General features: G+C 26.9%; 6 protein-coding genes and 1 long non-coding RNA gene across 18 annotated transcripts; 2 read left to right on the top strand and 5 right to left on the bottom strand.

The window, feature by feature from the left end:
* Positions 1-262: 262 nt before the first annotated feature.
* Positions 263-4,331, bottom strand: LOC127066848 (uncharacterized). 4 transcript variants are annotated; one of them, XM_051001072.1, is made up of 8 exons: positions 4,208-4,331; positions 2,881-3,060; positions 2,545-2,806; positions 2,346-2,468; positions 2,033-2,194; positions 1,782-1,943; positions 1,512-1,693; positions 263-1,420 (listed from the first exon to the last, which is right to left on the bottom strand). In XM_051001072.1, exons 2-8 carry the CDS (start codon positions 3,045-3,047, stop codon positions 1,255-1,257), a joined length of 1,224 nt encoding a protein of 407 aa, XP_050857029.1. In that variant the 5' UTR covers positions 3,048-3,060; positions 4,208-4,331; the 3' UTR covers positions 263-1,254. The 4 variants fall into 4 exon arrangements, with proteins under 4 accessions (XP_050857029.1, XP_050857028.1, XP_050857026.1 ...); XM_051001071.1 differs by lacking the exon at positions 4,208-4,331 and adding an exon at positions 4,060-4,207; XM_051001069.1 differs by lacking the exon at positions 4,208-4,331 and adding an exon at positions 3,511-4,201.
* A 268-nt stretch (positions 4,332-4,599) lies between these two features.
* Positions 4,600-6,223, top strand: LOC127066857 (TM2 domain-containing protein almondex). Of its 2 annotated transcripts, none has more exons than XM_051001093.1 (6): positions 4,600-4,880; positions 5,027-5,094; positions 5,192-5,335; positions 5,413-5,534; positions 5,608-5,751; positions 5,842-6,223. In XM_051001093.1, the coding sequence occupies exons 1-6, from the start codon at positions 4,790-4,792 to the stop codon at positions 5,975-5,977; spliced, it is 705 nt and encodes a 234-aa protein (XP_050857050.1). In that variant the 5' UTR covers positions 4,600-4,789; the 3' UTR covers positions 5,978-6,223. The 2 variants fall into 2 exon arrangements, with proteins under 2 accessions (XP_050857050.1, XP_050857049.1); XM_051001092.1 differs by having other exon boundaries at positions 4,603-4,886; positions 5,842-6,073.
* LOC127066833 (uncharacterized) lies at positions 6,133-8,609 on the bottom strand. The gene is made up of 4 exons (XM_051001037.1): positions 6,944-8,609; positions 6,572-6,873; positions 6,362-6,479; positions 6,133-6,280 (listed from the first exon to the last, which is right to left on the bottom strand). Exons 1-4 carry the CDS (start codon positions 8,132-8,134, stop codon positions 6,197-6,199), a joined length of 1,695 nt encoding a protein of 564 aa, XP_050856994.1. The 5' UTR covers positions 8,135-8,609; the 3' UTR covers positions 6,133-6,196.
* Positions 8,610-8,618: 9 nt separating this feature from the next.
* LOC127066841 (integrator complex subunit 14) lies at positions 8,619-10,772 on the top strand. The gene is made up of 6 exons (XM_051001051.1): positions 8,619-8,990; positions 9,075-9,399; positions 9,490-9,701; positions 9,820-10,074; positions 10,146-10,475; positions 10,545-10,772. The coding sequence occupies exons 1-6, from the start codon at positions 8,808-8,810 to the stop codon at positions 10,770-10,772; spliced, it is 1,533 nt and encodes a 510-aa protein (XP_050857008.1). The 5' UTR covers positions 8,619-8,807.
* A 13-nt stretch (positions 10,773-10,785) lies between these two features.
* On the bottom strand, positions 10,786-13,144 carry LOC127066858 (pyroglutamyl-peptidase 1). Its single transcript, XM_051001094.1, has 3 exons — positions 12,032-13,144; positions 11,404-11,681; positions 10,786-11,298 (listed from the first exon to the last, which is right to left on the bottom strand). Exons 1-3 carry the CDS (start codon positions 12,057-12,059, stop codon positions 10,909-10,911), a joined length of 696 nt encoding a protein of 231 aa, XP_050857051.1. The 5' UTR covers positions 12,060-13,144; the 3' UTR covers positions 10,786-10,908.
* A 52-nt stretch (positions 13,145-13,196) lies between these two features.
* LOC127066872 (uncharacterized) lies at positions 13,197-15,674 on the bottom strand. Its single transcript, XR_007782518.1, has 3 exons — positions 15,127-15,674; positions 14,918-14,987; positions 13,197-14,765 (listed from the first exon to the last, which is right to left on the bottom strand). It is a non-coding gene; the product is annotated as an uncharacterized LOC127066872 (long non-coding RNA).
* Positions 15,675-16,490: 816 nt separating this feature from the next.
* On the bottom strand, positions 16,491-20,609 carry LOC127066616 (PH domain-containing protein DDB_G0287875-like). Of its 8 annotated transcripts, none has more exons than XM_051000497.1 (9): positions 20,462-20,609; positions 19,497-19,671; positions 19,388-19,423; positions 18,650-18,915; positions 18,345-18,572; positions 17,873-18,133; positions 17,398-17,790; positions 17,179-17,327; positions 16,491-17,070 (listed from the first exon to the last, which is right to left on the bottom strand). In XM_051000497.1, exons 2-9 carry the CDS (start codon positions 19,666-19,668, stop codon positions 16,833-16,835), a joined length of 1,743 nt encoding a protein of 580 aa, XP_050856454.1. In that variant the 5' UTR covers positions 19,669-19,671; positions 20,462-20,609; the 3' UTR covers positions 16,491-16,832. The 8 variants fall into 8 exon arrangements, with proteins under 8 accessions (XP_050856454.1, XP_050856458.1, XP_050856457.1 ...); XM_051000501.1 differs by lacking the exon at positions 20,462-20,609 and having other exon boundaries at positions 17,398-17,582; positions 17,685-17,790; positions 19,497-19,896; XM_051000500.1 differs by lacking the exon at positions 20,462-20,609 and having other exon boundaries at positions 17,398-17,606; positions 17,685-17,790; positions 19,497-19,895.
* Positions 20,610-20,789: the final 180 nt, after the last annotated feature.

Below are 20,789 nucleotides of genomic sequence, written 5' to 3'. Positions count from 1 at the left end.
TTGCAGTAAAACCAGTTTTATCATATTCTCTTTATCTCACTAATCATCTAACATAGAGTCCCTTGTCTCTATACGGAAATATCAAAATATTTAATTACATGATAAAATCTTATCAAATATTGAAATTTATTCTTTTCCTTATGAACCTACAACGAAATCGATAGTATGTTATATAAAATCCAATGAATATTTCAATACTAATTATTTGTTAATCCAGTTTAAATCTGATTAATTTCTTTGTAAAAATTAATAAATACGCACATTACTATTTAAGATGTATATTTATTTTTGTAATTTATTTATAACATCCATATATATGAATATGTTGTGATATTTACAATTTATTATAGTGATTTAATAATTATCGCATATTATCAAAATTTATTATATATTAATCATTATTATTGTGACACACACATTTTATCGTTACATAGAAATCATAATATTTATGAATACTTTACACATGGAATTATCTTAATCTACAGTGCTAAATGAGATCTGAATTTTTTTTATTTTTCTATAATTATCCCATTAATAATTATCGTTTCTTTTTTAATCCCCAATAAAGTGATATTTCGAGTATAAACACAAATTACTATTACCTTTAACGTTCCCGCGCTTCCTGCATTATTGAAATATTTAAATGGATAATATTGTCCTATAACTCATCAAAATTCTTCTATATTATTAACATATTTTTTTTAAAAAAGCTTATTACAATAGGGATTGTGTGCACAGCTTAATCTATATTTATATATACACAATAAATTTTTAAAATATGAGAAATAAAAAAGAAATTATATGAATTATTCTTTCATATAAATCTGATAATAATAATAATAATAATAATAATAATAATAATAATAATAATAATAATAATAATAATAATAATAATAATGATGATGATGATGATGATGATGATGATGATGATGATGATGATGATGATAATGATAATAATAATAATAATAATAATAATAATAATAATAATAATAATAATGAAGATATAAATTTTTAATATCGCCTACTTAAAATTATTATATGTACTCTTATAAGATTCAAATACATTTCTTTAGCTGTAAGAGAAGATATATTTACATAATTAGGAAAGTATTCTCGATTCTGTAAATACATTACCAATTAGTTTTGCAGTACCATCCTTTTTTGTAGACAGAAAACTAAACGCTTGAAGCTATAATAATGATACAAAACATCGAACACTCATACACAACAAATGCTTAAATATATGAAGAGTAACTACGTATCCTCGAATGAAGAAACAATCTTTACATTAGGTCTCTTTGATTTGAATTTTTGAACACCTTCTCTTGTAACAGATGTACCAGTTACATCAAGATGCTCTAAACTTAATACATGTTCTGCCAAATAAACAAGACTAGAATTTGTAACCCGTGGATAATTCCTGAAACAGACACGTACTCAGGACATGTAAATTTATTTTTTTTTTTAATCATTAAAAATAATTTTATTACAAACCGTATCAATTTACCTACCTAACGACTAATGTTTTAAGAAGAGGATTATTAAATATTTGATTTTCTTCTTCTAAAAATATAATCCCATGCGGAGAAGTATGAATTACTCTTCTAGCAATACTCCCTATGGCACGAATTGCTCTATCTGAGATTAAGCGTCTTTGAAATCCATAATTTTCCCAATTACCTTCAACTAAAAACTGAATAAAATAGAAACATTAATATCTCATAATCTAATTAGAAAAAATCAAATAATATTAAATTTCACAAATCAAGAAAATATCTCACTTGAACAATATTTCCATCTTCGAATACAGGTCGCCGAAAATTTCCTGCATCAGTGTTTCTTAAAACTGCTGGACATTCCAAATATAAATGCGTTAGAGTTTTAGTACTACTAAAGCAACTAACTTCACTATCTCCAAGCGCAGTATCTCGTAAATCTAAAGTCTTAATTATTTAACAAAAATTCATTACTCATGTAGAAATATATTATAGAACAGACATTATCATTATATAAAAAAAAATATAAAAAATACCTCTAATGTTTTAAATCCAAATCTGGTTGCCAAACTGGCATAAGCTACGCATTCACCCAAACGATGACAAGAATTCAATCTGAGTTCTTTAAGTTTTGATATTTTACTAATTACTAATAGAGAATGTGGCATGAACCATTGACAATTACTTAAAATTAAACACTGAAAATAAATACATATATGTAACATGTTATATATTAAAAAAAAATATCAAATGTAACAGATAAATAAAAAACTTTTTCAATGAAAAAAAAAAAAATCAAATAAATTATTTTCAAAATGTATATTTATGTAAAAGTAAATAGGATCTTACTGTTAAATTAGGCATATGAAGGTCAATTTTAAAGAAGTATGACTTATTACTTTGCAAATGACCCATTTCACATCCTTTCAATGAAAGTTTTTCGATTGTTCTTGGAAAATCAGTTATCTCAACCTATAAATATACAAGTTAATAATGCAGTTAGGTACTATATGTGTGTGTGTGTAAAATACCCATCATCTATATTTACCTCATCACCATCTATATAATAATCTTCTATAACTAACTCCTTTAGCTGACCACAATGTGTGTTTATGGTATCAAAAAATTTTGGTGTCAGTCCTAAACACTTGTTGGAATGTAAATCACCACGCATCGCTACATTAGTTGTCATTGGTTGAAAGAATTTTGTATATTTTTCTAGATCATTCAGAGGCATAGGAATTGTACGAAAATCCACTTTTCTCCATAAGGTTCTATCTCGTGTAACTTGTGCCAAACGTTGACTACATCTATATTCGATTGAAATAAAATAATATACTTTTTATAACCAATAAAAAGTATATCATTATTTGCATCAACTTACAAGCTCAATGCCATAAGATCTTGAGGGTTTAAATATTTCAATATATTCAACAGAATATCATCACAAAAATCAAGCAAATGTGGGTGTGACTCTTCGTATTTTATTCTTTTCGATTCTCCACTACTAGAGGGTTCTGGTGATAATGATTTACTTCGTTTCATCTTCATTTTCTTTTTACGCCTATATAATATACATATTTATTTAATACATACTGAAATGTTAATTTTTCTGCAAATCAAAATAATTCATTATATAGTGTTAACAGTGATACTCATAAATTTAATAATTAAATATTAATATTACACATTATTCCTTTATCAGAAGAAAATAACATGTAAAAATAACAAACAATTCTTTATAATTTAATAACATTTAACTCTAAAAATGAAATGAATTTTGAAACATTTTTGAAAACATTTCTAAAATGCACTAAAAACATTTCTATAATTTTCTATTCTCAAGATGATAATAAAATAACTGAAACACAAAGGATGAAATTTTAAACAAAATTTTAACTGTTGTGATTAATCCAAGTTTCCTTAGCTGTAGCCCAAAAATAGTGATAAAATTTCTGCCAACTGTAACAGATTTTCTGCGATTTAAATCTTATGGAAAAAGACAAAAGCTTACTGTTTCTTCAATTTAAATAACTTCTTCAATATCCCTTTTCTACACATTTATTTTACTAAATTATAGATGTAAACAAAAGTAGTAGAAATATATGTACATGAATATCTCTTTTAATGAAAATATTCATACGAAATTGTATAAGTTAAAAGAGAGACATATCACATCACTTTTCATATATATATATAAATGTGTATATTATATATACACACATATATATAGATATGTGTATATATATACACACGCACATACACAGATATATATATGTATATATATAATATATATATATAAGCACAGGAATATCAATAAATAACACAATATTTTCCTTGTAAGGTTATAGCGTGAATGCTCAAATGTGTAAAGATCGTACGATGTGTAAAATGCCAAATATGGCAACTTTGATTTCATGAGCCATCCAGAAAAAAAGGCCTTGTCTCCATCTTGTCCCACTTTTTGCAAAATTCTTATATCTCTATGTTGAAAAAAATTCTACATTACGAGTACAGATTCAAGAAATAAATGAATAAGATGAAAACTATGTAATAACATAACCTTCGTTAGTCCTACTGTCATTCGTTTGGCATTCCTCGTGTCATACATTATTTTCTAGCTTACCAACATATGGATATGAAAAAATATATATGTCAGTAACAATACATTTCGCACACACGCGTACAGATGTAATAATATCGACTCCTACCAAGATCACAGACTTCTAGTTAGAAGAGTTTGTAGCTAAGGTCAAACGTGTAGTTAGTTCAGTCAGTGCCAAAACAAAGCAACTGTATGAAACTAAGTACATTCAATCGTACAGCAAGGTCATTAATAACGGAATAGGCAAAATTCTGTTGTGATTGGATACATTAGAACTCAAATAATATTTTCTTAACAATGATTGGCTAATTCTCTCTTGTATGATAAACCAATGTCCAATCAGCTTACGTCTACTAAAACTGCAATGATCACGCTATATTCAAGTTATACTTTATATACTTATTATATTATCTTAAATGTAAATAAGATAATGTATAGAATATCGTAACATATTAATTGCCTATATTTAGTATTAATGAGATGTAATTCTTTTATATATTAAATTAAAATATATTGCATAAGTTCCATTTTTTTCGTCCTCTTCATTTGACTAACCTCTGTTTATGAATACTTCGAGATAGGTCGACCTAAACCAAACAACGTTATGATATGTGTACAAATAAATTCAATATCTACAAATTTGTTGGTCTATAATACGTTACAAAAGTAAAATATTCTTTTTTTAAGAATGAAAGTAATTCGTGTTAATTCAAAAAACGTTATTTTAATTTTTTTTGCACTTTTATCACATATTATTAGGGAAGTACATATGTGTTATGGTAATGGTAAATTTCGTGCATATTTTTTATTATTATTAATAAACGTTTTTTAAGAAATGATCTATTTTAATATAATAATTGGATATAATGTTTGTAGTTTAGTTAAATTGTAAAACAGTTCCTTCGTATGTTATTTGATATTACAGATCGTATAATAAGTTATGCGTTAAAAGAATCTAATGCAAATTCTACGCCTGCTTATAGTAGTAAAAAGGTAAATTTTATCCTATATACATATACATGTCTATTCAAGTATACATAATTGTTAAAAAGTATAAATATATAATTTATAATTATATGCATCACCGTAGGAAGAAATGTCAGGCTTGTGTCCAGCTGGAATACTGTGTTCCGAGTTAAGAGTAGAATGTTTAAAATGTAATTTAAATACCAATTGTGTGTATGGAGCAATTTATGTTGCAAATTGTACTGTACTAGAAAACGTTGATTGTATAGTATGTATCAAATATTAGACTATTCTACAAGTTTATTTAACTTTTATAATCTCATTTTTAATATTCTTTGTAATTAGGGTGAACAGAACTTTCAAAAAGAATACATATGTCGTTATTGTTATCAAACTGAACCTTGGGAACATCAATGTCATCTAAAAAATTCCTGCAGTTCTGTAGCATCGCCTCAACAATATTACAGGTTACCTTAGATTAAAATAAGAAGATGATTAAGTAGTTTAAGCATTTGTTCCAAATATATATTTCTTTTTTAGAACAAATTGTACAGTCAATGGTTATATATTGTGTTTGGGAAAAAGGAAATTTATGAAAAATTTACGATGCAACTGGACAGTAGGATACAGATGGTCTACTGCCTTGATACTGAGCATTACTTTAGGAGGTTTTGGTGCAGATAGGTAACTTTAAAACTTCTAGTTTAGCAATATAATGAAATATGATAAACATAGATAATTCTAAACTAACTATTATATTTAATAACAAAACAGATTCTATTTGGGACATTGGCAAGAAGGTATTGGCAAATTATTTAGTTTTGGAGGACTTGGTGTATGGACTTTGATTGATGTAATATTGATTTCTATGAGATATTTAGGACCAGCAGATGGATCTCTCTATATTTAAATATTATTCTATCTTGTAAAACTAGTGTAAGATTATTTATGAGACCTCTCGAATTTTATGTAAAAAGCCTAGATATTATACTATTATTTTATTAGATCCAGCTTACATAATTTTTATGAAATGAAATTAGTATTTGTTGTCTTTTAAATTGAGAACTGAAATGAAATGTGATATGTATATAAATACACAATTTTTTTTCTTATAAGTATAAAATATTTATTAGTTAGAATATAGTATTTCATCCAAGCATTTTTCAATATATTTAAAGGTAGAAATTGTATCCTTAAGATCATCTTCATCGATCTGCAAAATAAAAAATATGATGTAAAAATATATTCTTTACTGATATTATATTTCATATATAAAATATAATTATGTATTAACTAATATAGATTGATAACCAAGCTGTTTGATCAATCTAAGTTTTAAATTCATAAGACCATGTGGAATTTTCGAATATCGTAAGCACGTGGTGTCATTTAACAAATCGATATGAAAAGATCTGTAAAAGTTAGAAATAATATAGCAACATATACATATACAATTTTATATACATTTCAATTTAAAAATTTATTTATTAGTAGAAATTATTACCCTAAAGTTGAATGATCAAAACTAACACCTGCAATATAAATTCCTTTTGCAGGAGAATTGATAATAACATTTTGAAGTTTCATTTGTTTGGAAAATCCACTTACAATTGTACAGATAGTTTTTAAAGATTTTTGTATCTTCAAAGCTACATATACGTCAGTAAACAAATCAGTAGGCAATTTAATATTTGGAGATTCAATTTGAATAGTATGAAGTAATAAATATAAACTAGTTCTTATTTTCCAAAATTTGTTATTATATGCTTGCAGGAAAATATCTCTTTTAATACATTCCTGTATCATCTAAAATATATTTATATATCAGATATTTGTGTGAAATATAGACATTATAAATGATTAATGCATAACATACAAATTCTGCTTGATATCCAAGAATCCATAATGACAACAATATACGTAATAATTCCTTTGGTTCATCAAACATAACAGATTGTATGTTACCAACATAATTTTTAACTTCCAGGAATTGTACATCTGTTAATTTGTAATTTAATATACAAATGCTCCATAAAAATCCATCTATGTATTTAGATTTATATATTTGTTTCTTATAGAGATCTGATTTATCTTTAAATGTTTTGTTTATCGATGATATATTATCTATTATATCAGTGACTAGCCGTTGTAATACTTTAGGTTCCGAAAAGTACATATGTGAATATAATTTTAAAATATGCACTGCTGGTATCATGTGATATTTATGATTACAATTACTTATTTCTTTGCTTAAATTACTTGGAAAAAAATTTTTTGTAGTACCAGCATGTCGTACCACTTTGCATAAAGGTACAAGTAGATTTAAATTATTAATCAAAAATTTAGCTTCACTTTCTATTAACTTCTCAACATTTTCTATTTGTGGTTGTGTTAATTTAATTCCGCATTTAAATAATGTTTCTGATACAATGCATTTTTCAAATAACGATAACTCTTCAAATTCCAGATATTTCCAAGTCATTTGTACATCTTTTACTGCATTCTCTTTTCTTAAACCAAAGAAGTAGAGACAGAATATGATTTCATCTTTATTAAAAATATTATATGATATTCCTTCACGTAATAATTCCATAGCTTTAATATAGAAATTCAATTCCATAATTTTATAAGGTATAGTTTTACTTAAAAATAATAATAATTTAAAAATATCGCAGTATGACATAACCTCTAAAAGGTTACAAAATTTTATATCAATATCATTTATTTCATGGACCAATACATATGTAGGCTGTTGATACATAAAATTTATTAATGCATTTAACATCTCTTTTTTCTGAATTTTTTGTAAATCTACTAAGGATGTATTATGTCTTTTGTCATCTGTAGTAGTCCTAGATATACTATTATTTATCCCATTTTTGGATATATTTGATAAAGTTTCTTTAGAATGCAAATTATTCTTTAATGTTTCTTCTAAAAATTGCAAAATCATTGGTTTGAATGGTCTATAACATTTCCCATAAATCAGATTATTACTATTTCCTTCATGAATTCGAAAAGTGTTTACAACTAATCTAATAGTTGTACGTACGTTGTGATTCAACATATATAAATGAATTTTTAAACGATTATTTCTATCAACAGATAATATTCCTATAAAACGCACTATACAAATTTCTAATTCTCTAATAATCTTTTGTAAGATTATATATAAATGTGTATTTCATATTAAACAGAGTATTATTAGAATACAATTCACTGACACATAAGATTCAGTATTACGATTACACTGTTAAATCGAATATAGTTCACACAGAAATGTGTTATTGTTTTATTAATTTTGTTATTCTTTAAAACGATATATATCTTTCGATATGCTATGAATAAAATAGAGCGTTTATTTAAAGAACTATAAGCGAGGAAAGTATCGTTAAATCTGAACAGATTTGTGCTTGAATTATTCTAACTATTTTATTTGTTAAATCTTGAAATATTCGTATAAAAGATTTATTTTATAAATAACAAATGGATAATATAATATTATGCAAAGATATTATTTTCTTGATATAAATAAGTACTATATACGTATACGTGCAGTTAGCTTTCAGCTGTGTTTATATATATATATATGTATATATATGTGTGTATATGCATATATACTACACGCTCTATATACTTAACCTATAAAAAAAATAAATTTTGCTTCATGCAACAAGTGAAAAGAACAATATTGAAAGATCAAATGTATATTAATTGAAGTATTAAATGAAGCTATTAAAATGCCAACAGTCATAGCATTAGATGTTTCTTTGTCAATGAGACGCCCTGCAACAGTTGGAAGTGTAGGAAGTAGTGATAATTCTCAAAGTGAACAATTAACGAGGCATCATTTAGCAATTCATGGAATAAATGCCTTATTACATTATTTACAAACTAATTCTAAATTAGAATTTGTTTCTTTGGTAAAAATTAATAAATATATCCTGTGATTTATTTAAGTTTCTTAATGAGACAATTGGTTGTTGCAAAGTGAAATTTTATTCTAGGTATTATTTTCATCGCTTTATGAAGTTATATGTCCATTTACTCGTGACTATGACAGTATACGTGCAAAGTTACAAAATATAGAGGAATGTGACAAGACTTGTATCGAAACAGCTTTACATGGTGTTAACAATGTGATCATAGCAGAATGGGGCAATACTACAGCATGCCAAGTAGTTTTAATAACAGATGGTAATCCTGGAATTGGACCAATGTCTTTGGGAGATTCATTAAATTCCTTAAATATAACAAGAGATATAAATCCTTTCCCATTACCTTTTCCATATCCAGGAAAATTAAGTGTCGTTTGTATTGCACCATCGCAAGGTAATATTTATTTATAATTTTATATATTTAACAATATATTTATCTTATATACACTTACTCATTTGTATTTATATGTATATATTATTTTAGATCCAAGTTTGTCTGTAGGTTTACCTCTTTACCAACGTCTAATTGATCTAGCTGGATATGAAAGCATTATATTAGTACCAGATTCTCCTCTCACAAAGCATTCTGTCGCATTATGTTTTCAAAAACTAGCAGAAACAAATTATGTGTCTTTTCAAGGTTATTTAAAATGTGGCTATTTAGGGTCACGTATTCTTCTATCTCCACCTCCCATGGTAATTTATTTGTTAATAACATTTGTGAAAATTAAACTGTTTTGTTTTTTTTAATTAATGTAGAAATAAATAATGTAGAAGTAAAATTTTTAATAATATGTAGTTATTTTTTTTTTAGCCATATACAAAAAAAACAGATTTTGAACTGATACCCGGTTTAATGATATCAAAAAATATTGAAATTTGTGGATTTATATCAGTAGCAGATGTTGGTAGTCCTAATGCCATATCAAGACATTTAGTCTTACCATTGCCTACTGAAAAAAATGCAAATATGCAAGGTATATCGTTGGAAGAAGATTCAGATACTGATGAAAATGGAGATGAAGGCAAAATTCCATCTTTTTGTGTATTATTACATGGAGCTTTAAAGGTTCTTTATTTCTAAATTAAATAGATTTTTTCTCTAACAAAAAAATATTTTAATAAGACTATTGTTTATAGGTAGAAAATATGGCAGCTCTATGTTTATTGAATAATGAATGGTTTGGCTTTATTTATTCATGGGCAGATACAAAAAAGAAGTCAAATTTAATGTTAACGGTTCTAGAACCAGGACCTGATATTGTACCATGGTTAGGTAATTTCAATAATTTAGGTCCAGTTGATGCAGCTCAAGGTGCACAAGTTTCTTTTCCTGTTAGACCTACTGAAAAGAGAAGTTATACTCAAAATGCACCATCATGGATTCGACAAGTGGGATTGCAATCTGATATTCAAAAAATATTAAGACATGCAAGAAAATTGCCAGAAAAAACACAAAATTTTTACAAAGTATGTTTCAGATATCATCTCTTTATTTTTTGACAAATATTTGAACAATTTTATGCTTCTTTTTAATAGGAAGTAAACAGGTTGCGCAGAGCAGCAGCCTCCATGGGATTTGTGGAATTGTTAGAAGGTTTAGCGTGTATATTGGAACGAGAGTGTACATTGTTACCACCAAATTTAAATCCAGACTGTACAATACAATTAGGACATGTCGCTGCAATGTTACGAAAACCTGAATTTCTCGAACTCAGATATAATATTCCACCGACACGAACAAAATTTCAACAGGAAGGTTCATAAAGTGACAAAAATATGCATTTGCAATAATGTATTTATATTAAATGTTAAGGATAAAAATATTAGATATTAAGTATCATTGTTTTTTACAAGATAATAGTAAAATTTTACATTTTTTACTATAATGCTCGTTATGTTTTTAATCATCATTTAAGTTTTTAACCAGAAAATATATAATATCATATAAACCCTTGCTAGTTTGCATGCTAGAATATACATGAAGATCAGGAACATGAACAAATAATGTTTTTTGCGTTCCGATATTCAATGATTGATAAAATATATATTCGCATAAATATCTTCCAGCATCATGAGAAATGCAAGCTTTGCATCCACTTTCTTTTGAGTTCTCATTGATACTATCACAAAGTTTATTAATATTTATGTCTGTTTTTAAAATTTGACAAACAGCACATATTTCATTAGGACATTTACCATCTATATCCGGTCTCACATAGCCTGTACTGTGAGCAACATGTTCTATGGTTAAGCAACTTGCTTTGTAAGAGACACCTACATGTATAACAATCTAAACAAAGAACTAACAATTAATTATTGTATGTATTAATTTAACTATGATTTAATTAATGAATTATTGGAAGAGTTAGATACATATGATATGATAGATACATACTATAGGATTATGTTCTTGCCATAATTTGGATATTTGTGTGAATACATATTCATAAGATACAGGTATTTGTTTCGTAATTAATTGAATGTTACATAATTCTGATTGAGGCCACAATTTAGATAATTCTTTCACAGCTTCCCAACTTGCATTAATAATATGGTTATCAAATGGTCCAAATCCAGTTACCAAAATTTTCTTTCCATTTATATTCAATTGATTTTCATGCATTTTTATAAATGCAAGTTTTAAGGTATTTTCACAGAATGACTTTTTCAAATCTTGAACAATAGTATGTATACTTTATATAACAGAAATTGTTTAATGTTTACAGAACGATAATTGTGGTTATATTTAAATAGCACGTTGATAAATCAAATGCGTATCTCTCTTCTTGTTGAGCTATATAAGTGAAAGTGCGTTTCTACGAATATATGAATTTGGTAATTTTTGATAAATGATTTAAATTTAATTAAAAAATAATGGAACATATTAAATTTACTTTATATGATCATATTTTGACCTAACCTAAATAACATTAAGCGTGTTTATTGGAAAGATAGATATAGATCCTATTTATTGGAACTAGAAATTAAAATTTATTAATATGAATAAAAAAATTATACATTACATTTTGTGATGTTACAAAGTTTTATCATATAATAACATGTTAGAATCCCAGAATTTTAAACAGATTAGAAAAAATGATATTAAAAAAAAGAAATAATTTTATAGTAAATATAATTGACAATTTTAGTAATAATTAATTATTCAGTTTTGTTATATAAAGTTTTCAATAGCATCAATTTCGCTATTATTGTAATCGTAATTAATAACCGATCTGATATTCACTATGACATCTATTTCATTTCAAATATTATTTCAAACATTACATCAGAATAGATTCGAACCCGAAAGTAATATCAAAGTTTCTAACTTTTTCTTTTTTATTTCAAAATTTTATGAATTTTATACTTAAAAAAGATTTAAAAAAAAGAAAAAAAAACTAGATATATCAAATATAATACTGATAGTTTACGTATTTCACAGATTATTTTTTGCAGGTTATATAATTCTTTTTCAATTCGTTCGATCGCATTATTCTACCAAGAAATTATTGTTTCAAATATTATTCGTTTTTTGATTTTTTTTTCTTCAAAATTTAAATAAAAATGATAAACATGAATTTTTAAAAATGAATAATTTTGTTAGAGTCGTCTGCAATTAGGCTAGAGAATATTTAAGAAAATAAACGTTTCAAAGGCTACGTTTCACTCTACATTAATTTCGATTTTATATACATATTATTGATTATTTGTTATATATCTTTGCAATCTTAATAACGAAAAAACCTATAAAACCCTATACGTTCACAAAAGTTTATGCCATGAATTCTCTATGTAAGTTTAATCCGATTTTAGTGACCAAGGATTTATTTGAAGAATAAAGATTTTTTACACGAGATTATTTTGTTGTGTTGAAAATTTTTGATTATTTTGTTATTGAAAAATGTTATCTTCTTTATAACTGGAAATAAATAATTTGTTTAAAAAGTTTTCTGTGCGTTTCTGTAAGATTAATAATGTAAAATGTAAGTATTTAATTAGAAATGGAAAGAAAAAATATTGGAAACGTACAGAAATATGCAGCCATTCGCCCGGTAGTACTTGCGTTACACAATTTAGATTAAAATTTTTATATATTTCAAATACTACCGACCCAGGTCCCACCACGTGGAGGTTGCTGCATCTAGGGACCCACGAGCAATCGAAGATTTTAACTCTAAAAACCACATTTCGAAATACGAGAGAAGAAACAATGAAAATGAAAAATTCTCGATCCTAATTCAAACAAATATTTTTTTCCCATAACGTGTGGCAGAGAGAATTTGTCTTTATAAAAATAAAATTATGAGTTTAACTGAATTTCGAAAAAAAAACGCGAAAAATTTATTATTCGACTTTAATAATAAAAATGCGTAAAATATGTGATAATTCACGTGTACATTACAATGGAATCGGAGACGGAATGTTACGACGTGTCAATTTCTTAAATCTACATTATTATTATTATATGAGCATTTTGAGTGACATAGTAAAATTAAAATATAACTCAATAACCTAATAGCTGCCCTCTTGAGCCACAGTTCGTAGAGGCTTCTTCGAATGATTCTACTCGACTTTTTTTCTTTTTTTGCAAAAGTAATATCTTTATTAAAACTTTTCTTTTATCAATAAAATCGTTTATTTTATTTACAAATGTAACGAAAAATCTGTAAACGTTTCTTCTTACAAGCGATTATTCTAATTATTAGAAAATAAATAATACAATTTCGCTTGTAATTCAGAGACGATAGTCCATCGCGAATATCTTCTTGTTCATTATTTATTACAATTCGTAAATATCGATTCTTTATTATTTTCGCGAGAGAAAATATTTAAAAATGTATTGAAATATTTAATATTACAAATAGTAACAATTAACGCGATTGAACAAGAAGACTCTATCCTGATCTCCGAAGAAATTTATTCGTGGTCACTCAATGTTCTTCTACTTATTAATTACGACCAAATTACTCGTGTTGATTCAGATCTTTCGACATGATCGAGTGATCGGAGGAATTAAAAAATTTACTTACTAATTAAGAAGTTCTGCGATGGCTCCAAAACACTCGTCCACGATTTAGATCGAAATTGAGGGTGGATGATTCGTAATTGGTTGATCAATTATAGACGATGGATTGAAGATCCTCTTCAATGATGCACTGACTCTAATTCGCGATAATTATTTATTAACGAACGATCACTGAATTTATTTCGCGAAAATTTATTATCTTTTATAAATACAGTCTATGCGACTGTTAAAAATGCAAGATACTTTACGAACAAACACTGACTCTAACAACTGCATTGCACGCAGTCGATGAAAATTCACGTGTTATTTAAATCGCGAAACACGAACGAATAAACACTGCTTCTACTTCGCGATATATTTTCTTTTAGCGATACAAACACTCGATTACATCATTGCAACACGCACGATACAATGAGGTTTTCAAATAAAAGTCTTTGTTGATACTGTCAGGAAAAACATCCTGAGGAACGTTCGATGTTTACTCGTCGGGATACAAAGTGAGAGTGATCCAATAGTTGTTACAATCGATGAAAGATCTGCTTTTGTTTTTGTACACAAGCACCGCTATTTTAAATTTAAATCTAAAATAAAATATATTGTATAAAATATTAAAGAAATGTGTGATATAAGAGTATAATTATTTTTACTTTTTGTTATTACTTACAGAAAAGATATCCTGACGGTCCTTCGATGTTGACTCGTCGAAATACAAAGGAAGACTGCTCGTGTAACTATCAAAGTCAATCAAAGATTCCATTTTGATGACGTCACGCGTAGCCATTACCGCCAATTCAAAATGTAAATTCAAAAGAAAATATATTGTATAAATTATTAAAGAAATGTACGATATAAGAGTACAATTATTTTTACTTTTTGTTATTACTTATAGAAAAGATATCCTGAGGGTCCTTCGATGTTGACTCGTCGAAATACAAAGGAAGACTGCCGCGTAACTATCAAAGTCAATCAAAGATTCCATTTTGTTGACGTCACGCGTAGCCATTACCGCCAATTCAAAATGTAAATTCAAAAGAAAATATATTGTATAAATTATTAAAGAAATGTACGATATAAGAGTACAATTATTTTTACTTTTTGTTATTACTTATAGAAAAGATATCCTGAGGGTCCTTCGATGTTAACTCGTCGAAATACAAAGGAAGACTGCTCGCGTAACTATCAAAGTCAATCAAAGATTCCATTTTGATGACGTCACGCGTAGCATTACCGCTAATTCAAAATGTAAATTCAAAAGAAAATATATTGTATAAAATATTAAAGAAATGTGTGATATAATAATATATTTGATTTAATTCTACGTTACTACTTTGTAGGAAAGGTATCTTGTGCCTTTGTTTCTATGTTCTCTTGTCGAAATACGAAGGAAGACTGATCCAATAATCGTCAAAGTCGATGAAAGCTTTGCTTTTGTTTTTGTAATACGTACGCTAACACCGCTTGTTTACAATTTAAATCTAAAGTAAAATAAATTGTAGAAATTTATTATATTGGATTTAGTTCTTCATTGATACTTGAAGGAAACACTTCCCGATGGAGCTTCTATGTTTACTCGTCGGAATACAGATTAAGACTGATCGAGTAATTGTGAAAGTCGATCGAAGGTTCCATTTTTGTTGACGTCACGCGTAGCCAAGTACCGCCAGTTTAAAATTTAAATCTAATAGAGAATAATTAAAAATTATGATATTTTTAACAGGTGTTCCGAACTGTGTAATATTTTATCGAATTTTTTATTGTTTAAATATTTATTTATTTAACTTCGCATACTTTTATATCGTTTAAATAAATCTGAAATTACGAAAAATATTAATTTTGAAGTTGTTACGTTTAGAAAGAGAGAGCTTTGATGTTCACTCGTTGAAGTACAAAAGAACATTGATTCAATATTTGTCAAAGTAAGTGAAAATTTTTGTTGATATTAGATAAAGTCAATTTTCACAAGTTCATAATTTAATTGTATTGAAATATTAAATTAAAATTATTTTATATTTTATGTATGTTACGAACTATGTAATATTTAGGCGATGTATTATCGTTTAAATATTAGTTTATCGTACTCCGTGTATATTAAAGATTGTTCAAATAATTATAAAATTATTGAAAGTATAAACTATTTAGCTTATTCTCACAGAAAGATATTTTTCTCGTTGAAATGCAAAAAAATGCAAGACGACGATTTTGAATTTAAAATTTACATATATCGGTATGTCAAATATAGATTATTTTATATTGAACTTGTGTTGCAAACTATACAAAATTCAAAAAAATATTATATTTGGTAATTACACTACATATACATTATTCATTGCTTTAATGGATATAAAATAATCTAGTCTGTATTATTTTAGTTAAGTCGTATGAAAGAAGAGTTTCAATGCTTACTTGTCGAAATACAAAAGAATTCTAGAGTATTATAAAATTATAGAACATATATATTACGAACAAGATTTATTTATTTATTGATAACATTATTGACATTTAAAACTATACTTTATCCCTTATTCTACCTATAATTTTATTAAACTTAGGTGCATTTTTCTTAATAACCTAAATAGTATTATGTATCTATATTATTAGTTTACAAATAATTAATATTAGGATTATTTATATATGTTTGAAGATGATAAAATACAGATATTTTATATAAAATTTTCTTAAATCTAAGATTATTTAGTTACGAATATATATATATATATATGTATATATATATTTTTTCTCATATTACTTCATTATACAGTCAAAATTAGAAATATATTTACAATATTACATATATTAACTCATCTATCAATACCACGATAAGTGCTGTATCCAAATGGGCTTAACAATACTGGAATATGATAATGACCAGCCGGATTTTTGACATCAAAAACTATTTCAATAAATGGATACATAGTTTCTATTTTTCTAAGAGTGAAATATTTGTCGATATCAAAATGCATCTTATATCGACCAGCAGTAAAATTAACTTTAGTATTATCTAACAAATCTATACATCGACCATTCGGATTCGTGTTGCTGCAAACATATATTTTCATTATATATAATATAATAATATTCGATATTAGCCTCTACATTATGTTTATAAGAGAAAACGTTCGAATACGCAACAATTAAAAAAGATACCTTTCATTTAAAAATGTCCATCTACCATCCATAAGTTTATAAAGACTAACTTGTAATCCTCCAACAGGAATACCCTTACTCGTATCAATTACATGAGTAGAAACGCGTGGTCTCTTTGATGAAGTTTTAAGACTTTTCAAAACAACATGCTAAAAAAGTATATATAATTTAGTTTAAATAGATTAGTACATTAAAAATGAAATATCTGATTTCACGTACTTTCTTTGAAGATGACTGACTGGTACTAGCTGTGACCAACTGTTCTTGTGATTTTTTTTCCATCTTTAATGGTTCTTCAGTCTGCTTAGTTGTAGTAGTAGGTTTTTTTTCCGCCATTACTAATGTTGGTAGTTTTCCCTTTAATTTACTGAGTACATACTGAGTACCAGGTTGAAATGTTCCACCTGTTAAAGTTAATGTTTTGCCACCTGATGTTAAAGTAATTGTTTTACTTTGTGCAGGTGCTATTGGAAGAGTATTTATTGGTTGTAAGACTCCTATCGTACCAGGTGTTCCAGCGACCGAAGAATTTATTTGATAAGCTGTACCCAATAATGGTAAAGGACATGCCATAACTATCCCAGAATCTGTTTGAGATTTTGTTTCATCTTGCTAAAATATATATGAGTAATAAGAAAGAAACAAAAAAGATACAATCAAATAAATCACATTATTGCTATTTCAGTATTAATACCAATATCTTAACACCAGATCTTTTTTCATTCTTAATATTATGTCGAACAGATCTATTATTCTCACGATCTTCTTTAATTTTTTTATTATTATCTACAGACTTAGTGAGATTTGGTATCTCTTGTATCTCTACATTTTCTTCAGATTCAACTATCATTTCCATTTGTATATTTTCTTGATCATCAACTTCTTCTAAAAATTCACCATGAACATGAGCCATTGCTTGTGCTAAAGTATCCCTGGCAGGTACCTGAAAGCCTTCCTTTTAAAAATTTCTATATGTATCATGTATTTGTATTGCCTTCTTTTTAAAAATTTTTATATGTATCATATATTTATATTACCTTCCTTTTAAAAATTTCTATATATATCATGTATTGCTAAACAATCATGTAATTTAATAATATAATAACTCAAACGATTAAATTATTAATTATTAATCATATTTAATTAAATAATTAATCAATACTCACTACGGATTCTATTTTAACTTTCTTTAATGCAGGCTTGATATCTTCGTCATCAGATGGCATACGTAAATGTTCATCTTCTTCGTCTGCATATTCCTCTTCCCCCTCTTCTTCCTGTTGTTTCTCTTGGACTTCAGTTAATTCGACATCATCTATTTCATCTAATCTTTCAACAACATATTCAATTTCATCCTCATTTTCTTCCGTTTCAACTTGTGTATTCTCCAAAGTCTAAATATAATATAAAATATATGATATAAAATCTTTCCTTTATATTAAATAAAAAAAAATATCTAACAAATATATACCTCGACAACATTGTTTTCTTCTCCTTCTTCTTCTCCTTCTTCTTCTTCCTCTTCTTCTTCTTCTTCTTCTTCTTCCACTTCAACAAGAGGTTCACATTTTTCTTTCACTATATTTTTCTTTTCTTCAGCCTCGTACGACAAAGCTGCTCGTTGATGTTTCATTGTACATGTATGTTTTAAAAGGGATAATCGATGGGCATGAAGATTTTTTTTGCAATATGTACAATAAGCACGTGTAGGTTGAAATGCTACAGACGTCAACCATCCTGTAAAAAAAAGATTGCAATTAATACATTTTTTATATTTTCATGTCCTTCTTTGAATATGTAACTTTTGGTCAAACGAATAATTCAAAAAATTACATAGTAACATTGGAAAATAACTAATGACGTTACCTAGAAAAATACTATCTCTTATAAAATTTGATACAAAAGATAATCTCCTCTATATAAGATTTATATTATAGTTCCATAGATAATATAAAGATAAAAAAAATAAAAAAGTATGCACGTTTACAATGTTCTAGAAGAACTATAAGAAGTAACTAAAAATATAGTAGAAAATAAAAAGGAACCACGACTAGGAGAAACAATTTTATCTCTATAATTATACAGATCTCCGACTATTGGTTAAATTTTATTCATACGAGAAAGGAAGAAAATTTTGCAACTGTATCTCTAAAAATAAGTGCAGCTTTCGTAAACGGAAGAAACCTCGTGCTTTTTCTATCGTGCTTACTCCATAGCTGATGTTCTTCAATGGACTTGGCGCGCGCTGTAGATATGACCATAGAAAAAGCATATAAAATGAGAAGATTAACCTTTCGATAGAATTTATTTACAAATACCTTTGAAATCCGGCATCTGTTCCCATTCTTTGCGATATCGTTGCGTATAAACGCGAGTCTTGGCATGACTTATTTTCCCCGTTGGCGTCAGTCGTGGGCCTGTCCCGAGAAGATTAGCGCGTAACGTAGTATCATTAACAGCGATTAGTGTCGAAGACACTTTCTTCTCCATTCTCTACAAAATATATCGCCGCTGTAATTCAAAAACTTCTGAATCAAGAAACATCCAAAATTGTAACACGAAATCACTAAATAGTTTTTTCACGTTAACGATATGGTGGAGAGGGGAACATAAGGGCAACGACGAAGATGCTTATCTTGTCTAGCCTAGTATCGGAGTGAACTCCCTAGCAATGGCCGACTACTATGACGCTGATATCGATGCTTTGCTTTCTACTTCTTGCTCCTTTCCCACTTACCCCCTTCACTATGTTTCTCCCACCAGAATCTCAAAGCAACGCCATTTTATGACACAGCATCAAGCAATCATATGATAGCCAATGAGAAATTAATAGTCATCAGTAATGACAGTAACGTATGCACTCTATATTCTATCTATCATATGTTTCAATGAGAAAAATATCTTTAGTAATAGTTCTAATTTTAACAAATAACGTTTCTTATATATGCTCGATTGTAATTCACTAGTATCTAAAAGATGGTTCTTAGTTATTTACTAACTTAAATTTCTCTAAATTTTGATAATTCATTTTTATGAATATATATTTAATATCTTTTTACTGAGCTATATATATATATATATATATATATATATATTTATATTTATATTGTTTTTTTAATGTAGCAATATTGTGTTTCTAACTCATTCTTAAAATTGAAAAAAATGTACTATAGTATATAATTATTTTCAATTGTATTTTGAAATAAGATTAAGTTTAATAACAAAATTGGATCTATTATTAGTGTATTTTAATATTGTAATAATAATAAATGATTTATCGTACCTGTAATTTGAACACTTTCTGAAGACAGCACTGAGAATTCAGAATCAGTATTATCCGAGTCGATATGCGCGCGCATTTAGTATTATTAATATGAATGAAAATTAAATTGATTTTTTTTTATATTGTAAATAAAACAAAAAATATTATTATATATTTCATGAAATCAATATATGATTTAAAAAAAAAAACTTTTTCAAATTTGTTAGTTTCTTTTTGATATAATATTTCTTGAAATGAACCATGCAATACGATTTTATTACGCCATCTATAAACCCCTAATAATTGCTAGCATAGTAGGTATTTTTTTTAGGGAAAATTGAGAATTTTT

Source organism: Vespula vulgaris, chromosome 10, assembly GCF_905475345.1.
Source record: "Vespula vulgaris chromosome 10, iyVesVulg1.1, whole genome shotgun sequence".
Taxonomy (NCBI): Eukaryota; Metazoa; Arthropoda; class Insecta; order Hymenoptera; family Vespidae; genus Vespula; species Vespula vulgaris.
The sequence above is the reverse complement of the archived record's forward strand: the minus strand, read 5'-3'. Positions and strand labels throughout refer to the sequence as shown.

Bases quoted from the DNA above. Each gene is read 5' to 3' on its own strand.
- LOC127066848 (XM_051001069.1), bottom strand. From the start codon at position 3,557: ATGTGTAGAAAAGGGATATTGAAGAAGTTATTTAAATTGAAGAAACA. The intron at 2,195-2,345 runs GTAAGATCCTAT...ATTTATTTTCAG, and splicing joins TTCATATGCCTAATTTAACA to TGTTTAATTTTAAGTAATTG. The intron at 1,694-1,781 runs GTGAGATATTTT...TATTTTATTCAG, and splicing joins AAGATGGAAATATTGTTCAA to TTTTTAGTTGAAGGTAATTG.
- LOC127066857 (XM_051001092.1), top strand. From the start codon at position 4,790: ATGAAAGTAATTCGTGTTAATTCAAAAAACGTTATTTTAATTTTTTTT. The intron at 5,095-5,191 runs GTAAATTTTATC...GCATCACCGTAG, and splicing joins CTGCTTATAGTAGTAAAAAG to GAAGAAATGTCAGGCTTGTG. The intron at 5,535-5,607 runs GTTACCTTAGAT...TTTCTTTTTTAG, and splicing joins TCGCCTCAACAATATTACAG to AACAAATTGTACAGTCAATG.
- LOC127066833 (XM_051001037.1), bottom strand. From the start codon at position 8,134: ATGTTGAATCACAACGTACGTACAACTATTAGATTAGTTGTAAACACT. The intron at 6,874-6,943 runs GTATGTTATGCA...AATATATTTTAG, and splicing joins TTGGATATCAAGCAGAATTT to ATGATACAGGAATGTATTAA. The intron at 6,480-6,571 runs GTAATAATTTCT...TAACTTTTACAG, and splicing joins TTTGATCATTCAACTTTAGG to ATCTTTTCATATCGATTTGT.
- LOC127066841 (XM_051001051.1), top strand. From the start codon at position 8,808: ATGCCAACAGTCATAGCATTAGATGTTTCTTTGTCAATGAGACGCCCT. The intron at 8,991-9,074 runs GTAAAAATTAAT...ATTTTATTCTAG, and splicing joins AATTAGAATTTGTTTCTTTG to GTATTATTTTCATCGCTTTA. The intron at 10,075-10,145 runs GTTCTTTATTTC...TATTGTTTATAG, and splicing joins TATTACATGGAGCTTTAAAG to GTAGAAAATATGGCAGCTCT.
- LOC127066858 (XM_051001094.1), bottom strand. From the start codon at position 12,059: ATGATAAAACTTTGTAACATCACAAAAT. The intron at 11,682-12,031 runs GTAATGTATAAT...CTATTGTTCAAG, and splicing joins ACTTTGTAACATCACAAAAT to ATTTGAAAAAGTCATTCTGT. The intron at 11,299-11,403 runs GTATGTATCTAT...TTCTTTGTTTAG, and splicing joins GGCAAGAACATAATCCTATA to ATTGTTATACATGTAGGTGT.
- LOC127066616 (XM_051000497.1), bottom strand. From the start codon at position 19,668: ATGGAGAAGAAAGTGTCTTCGACACTAATCGCTGTTAATGATACTACG. The intron at 19,424-19,496 runs GTATTTGTAAAT...TCATATCTACAG, and splicing joins ACAGATGCCGGATTTCAAAG to CGCGCGCCAAGTCCATTGAA. The intron at 17,791-17,872 runs GTATTAATACTG...TATATATTTTAG, and splicing joins GATCTGGTGTTAAGATATTG to CAAGATGAAACAAAATCTCA.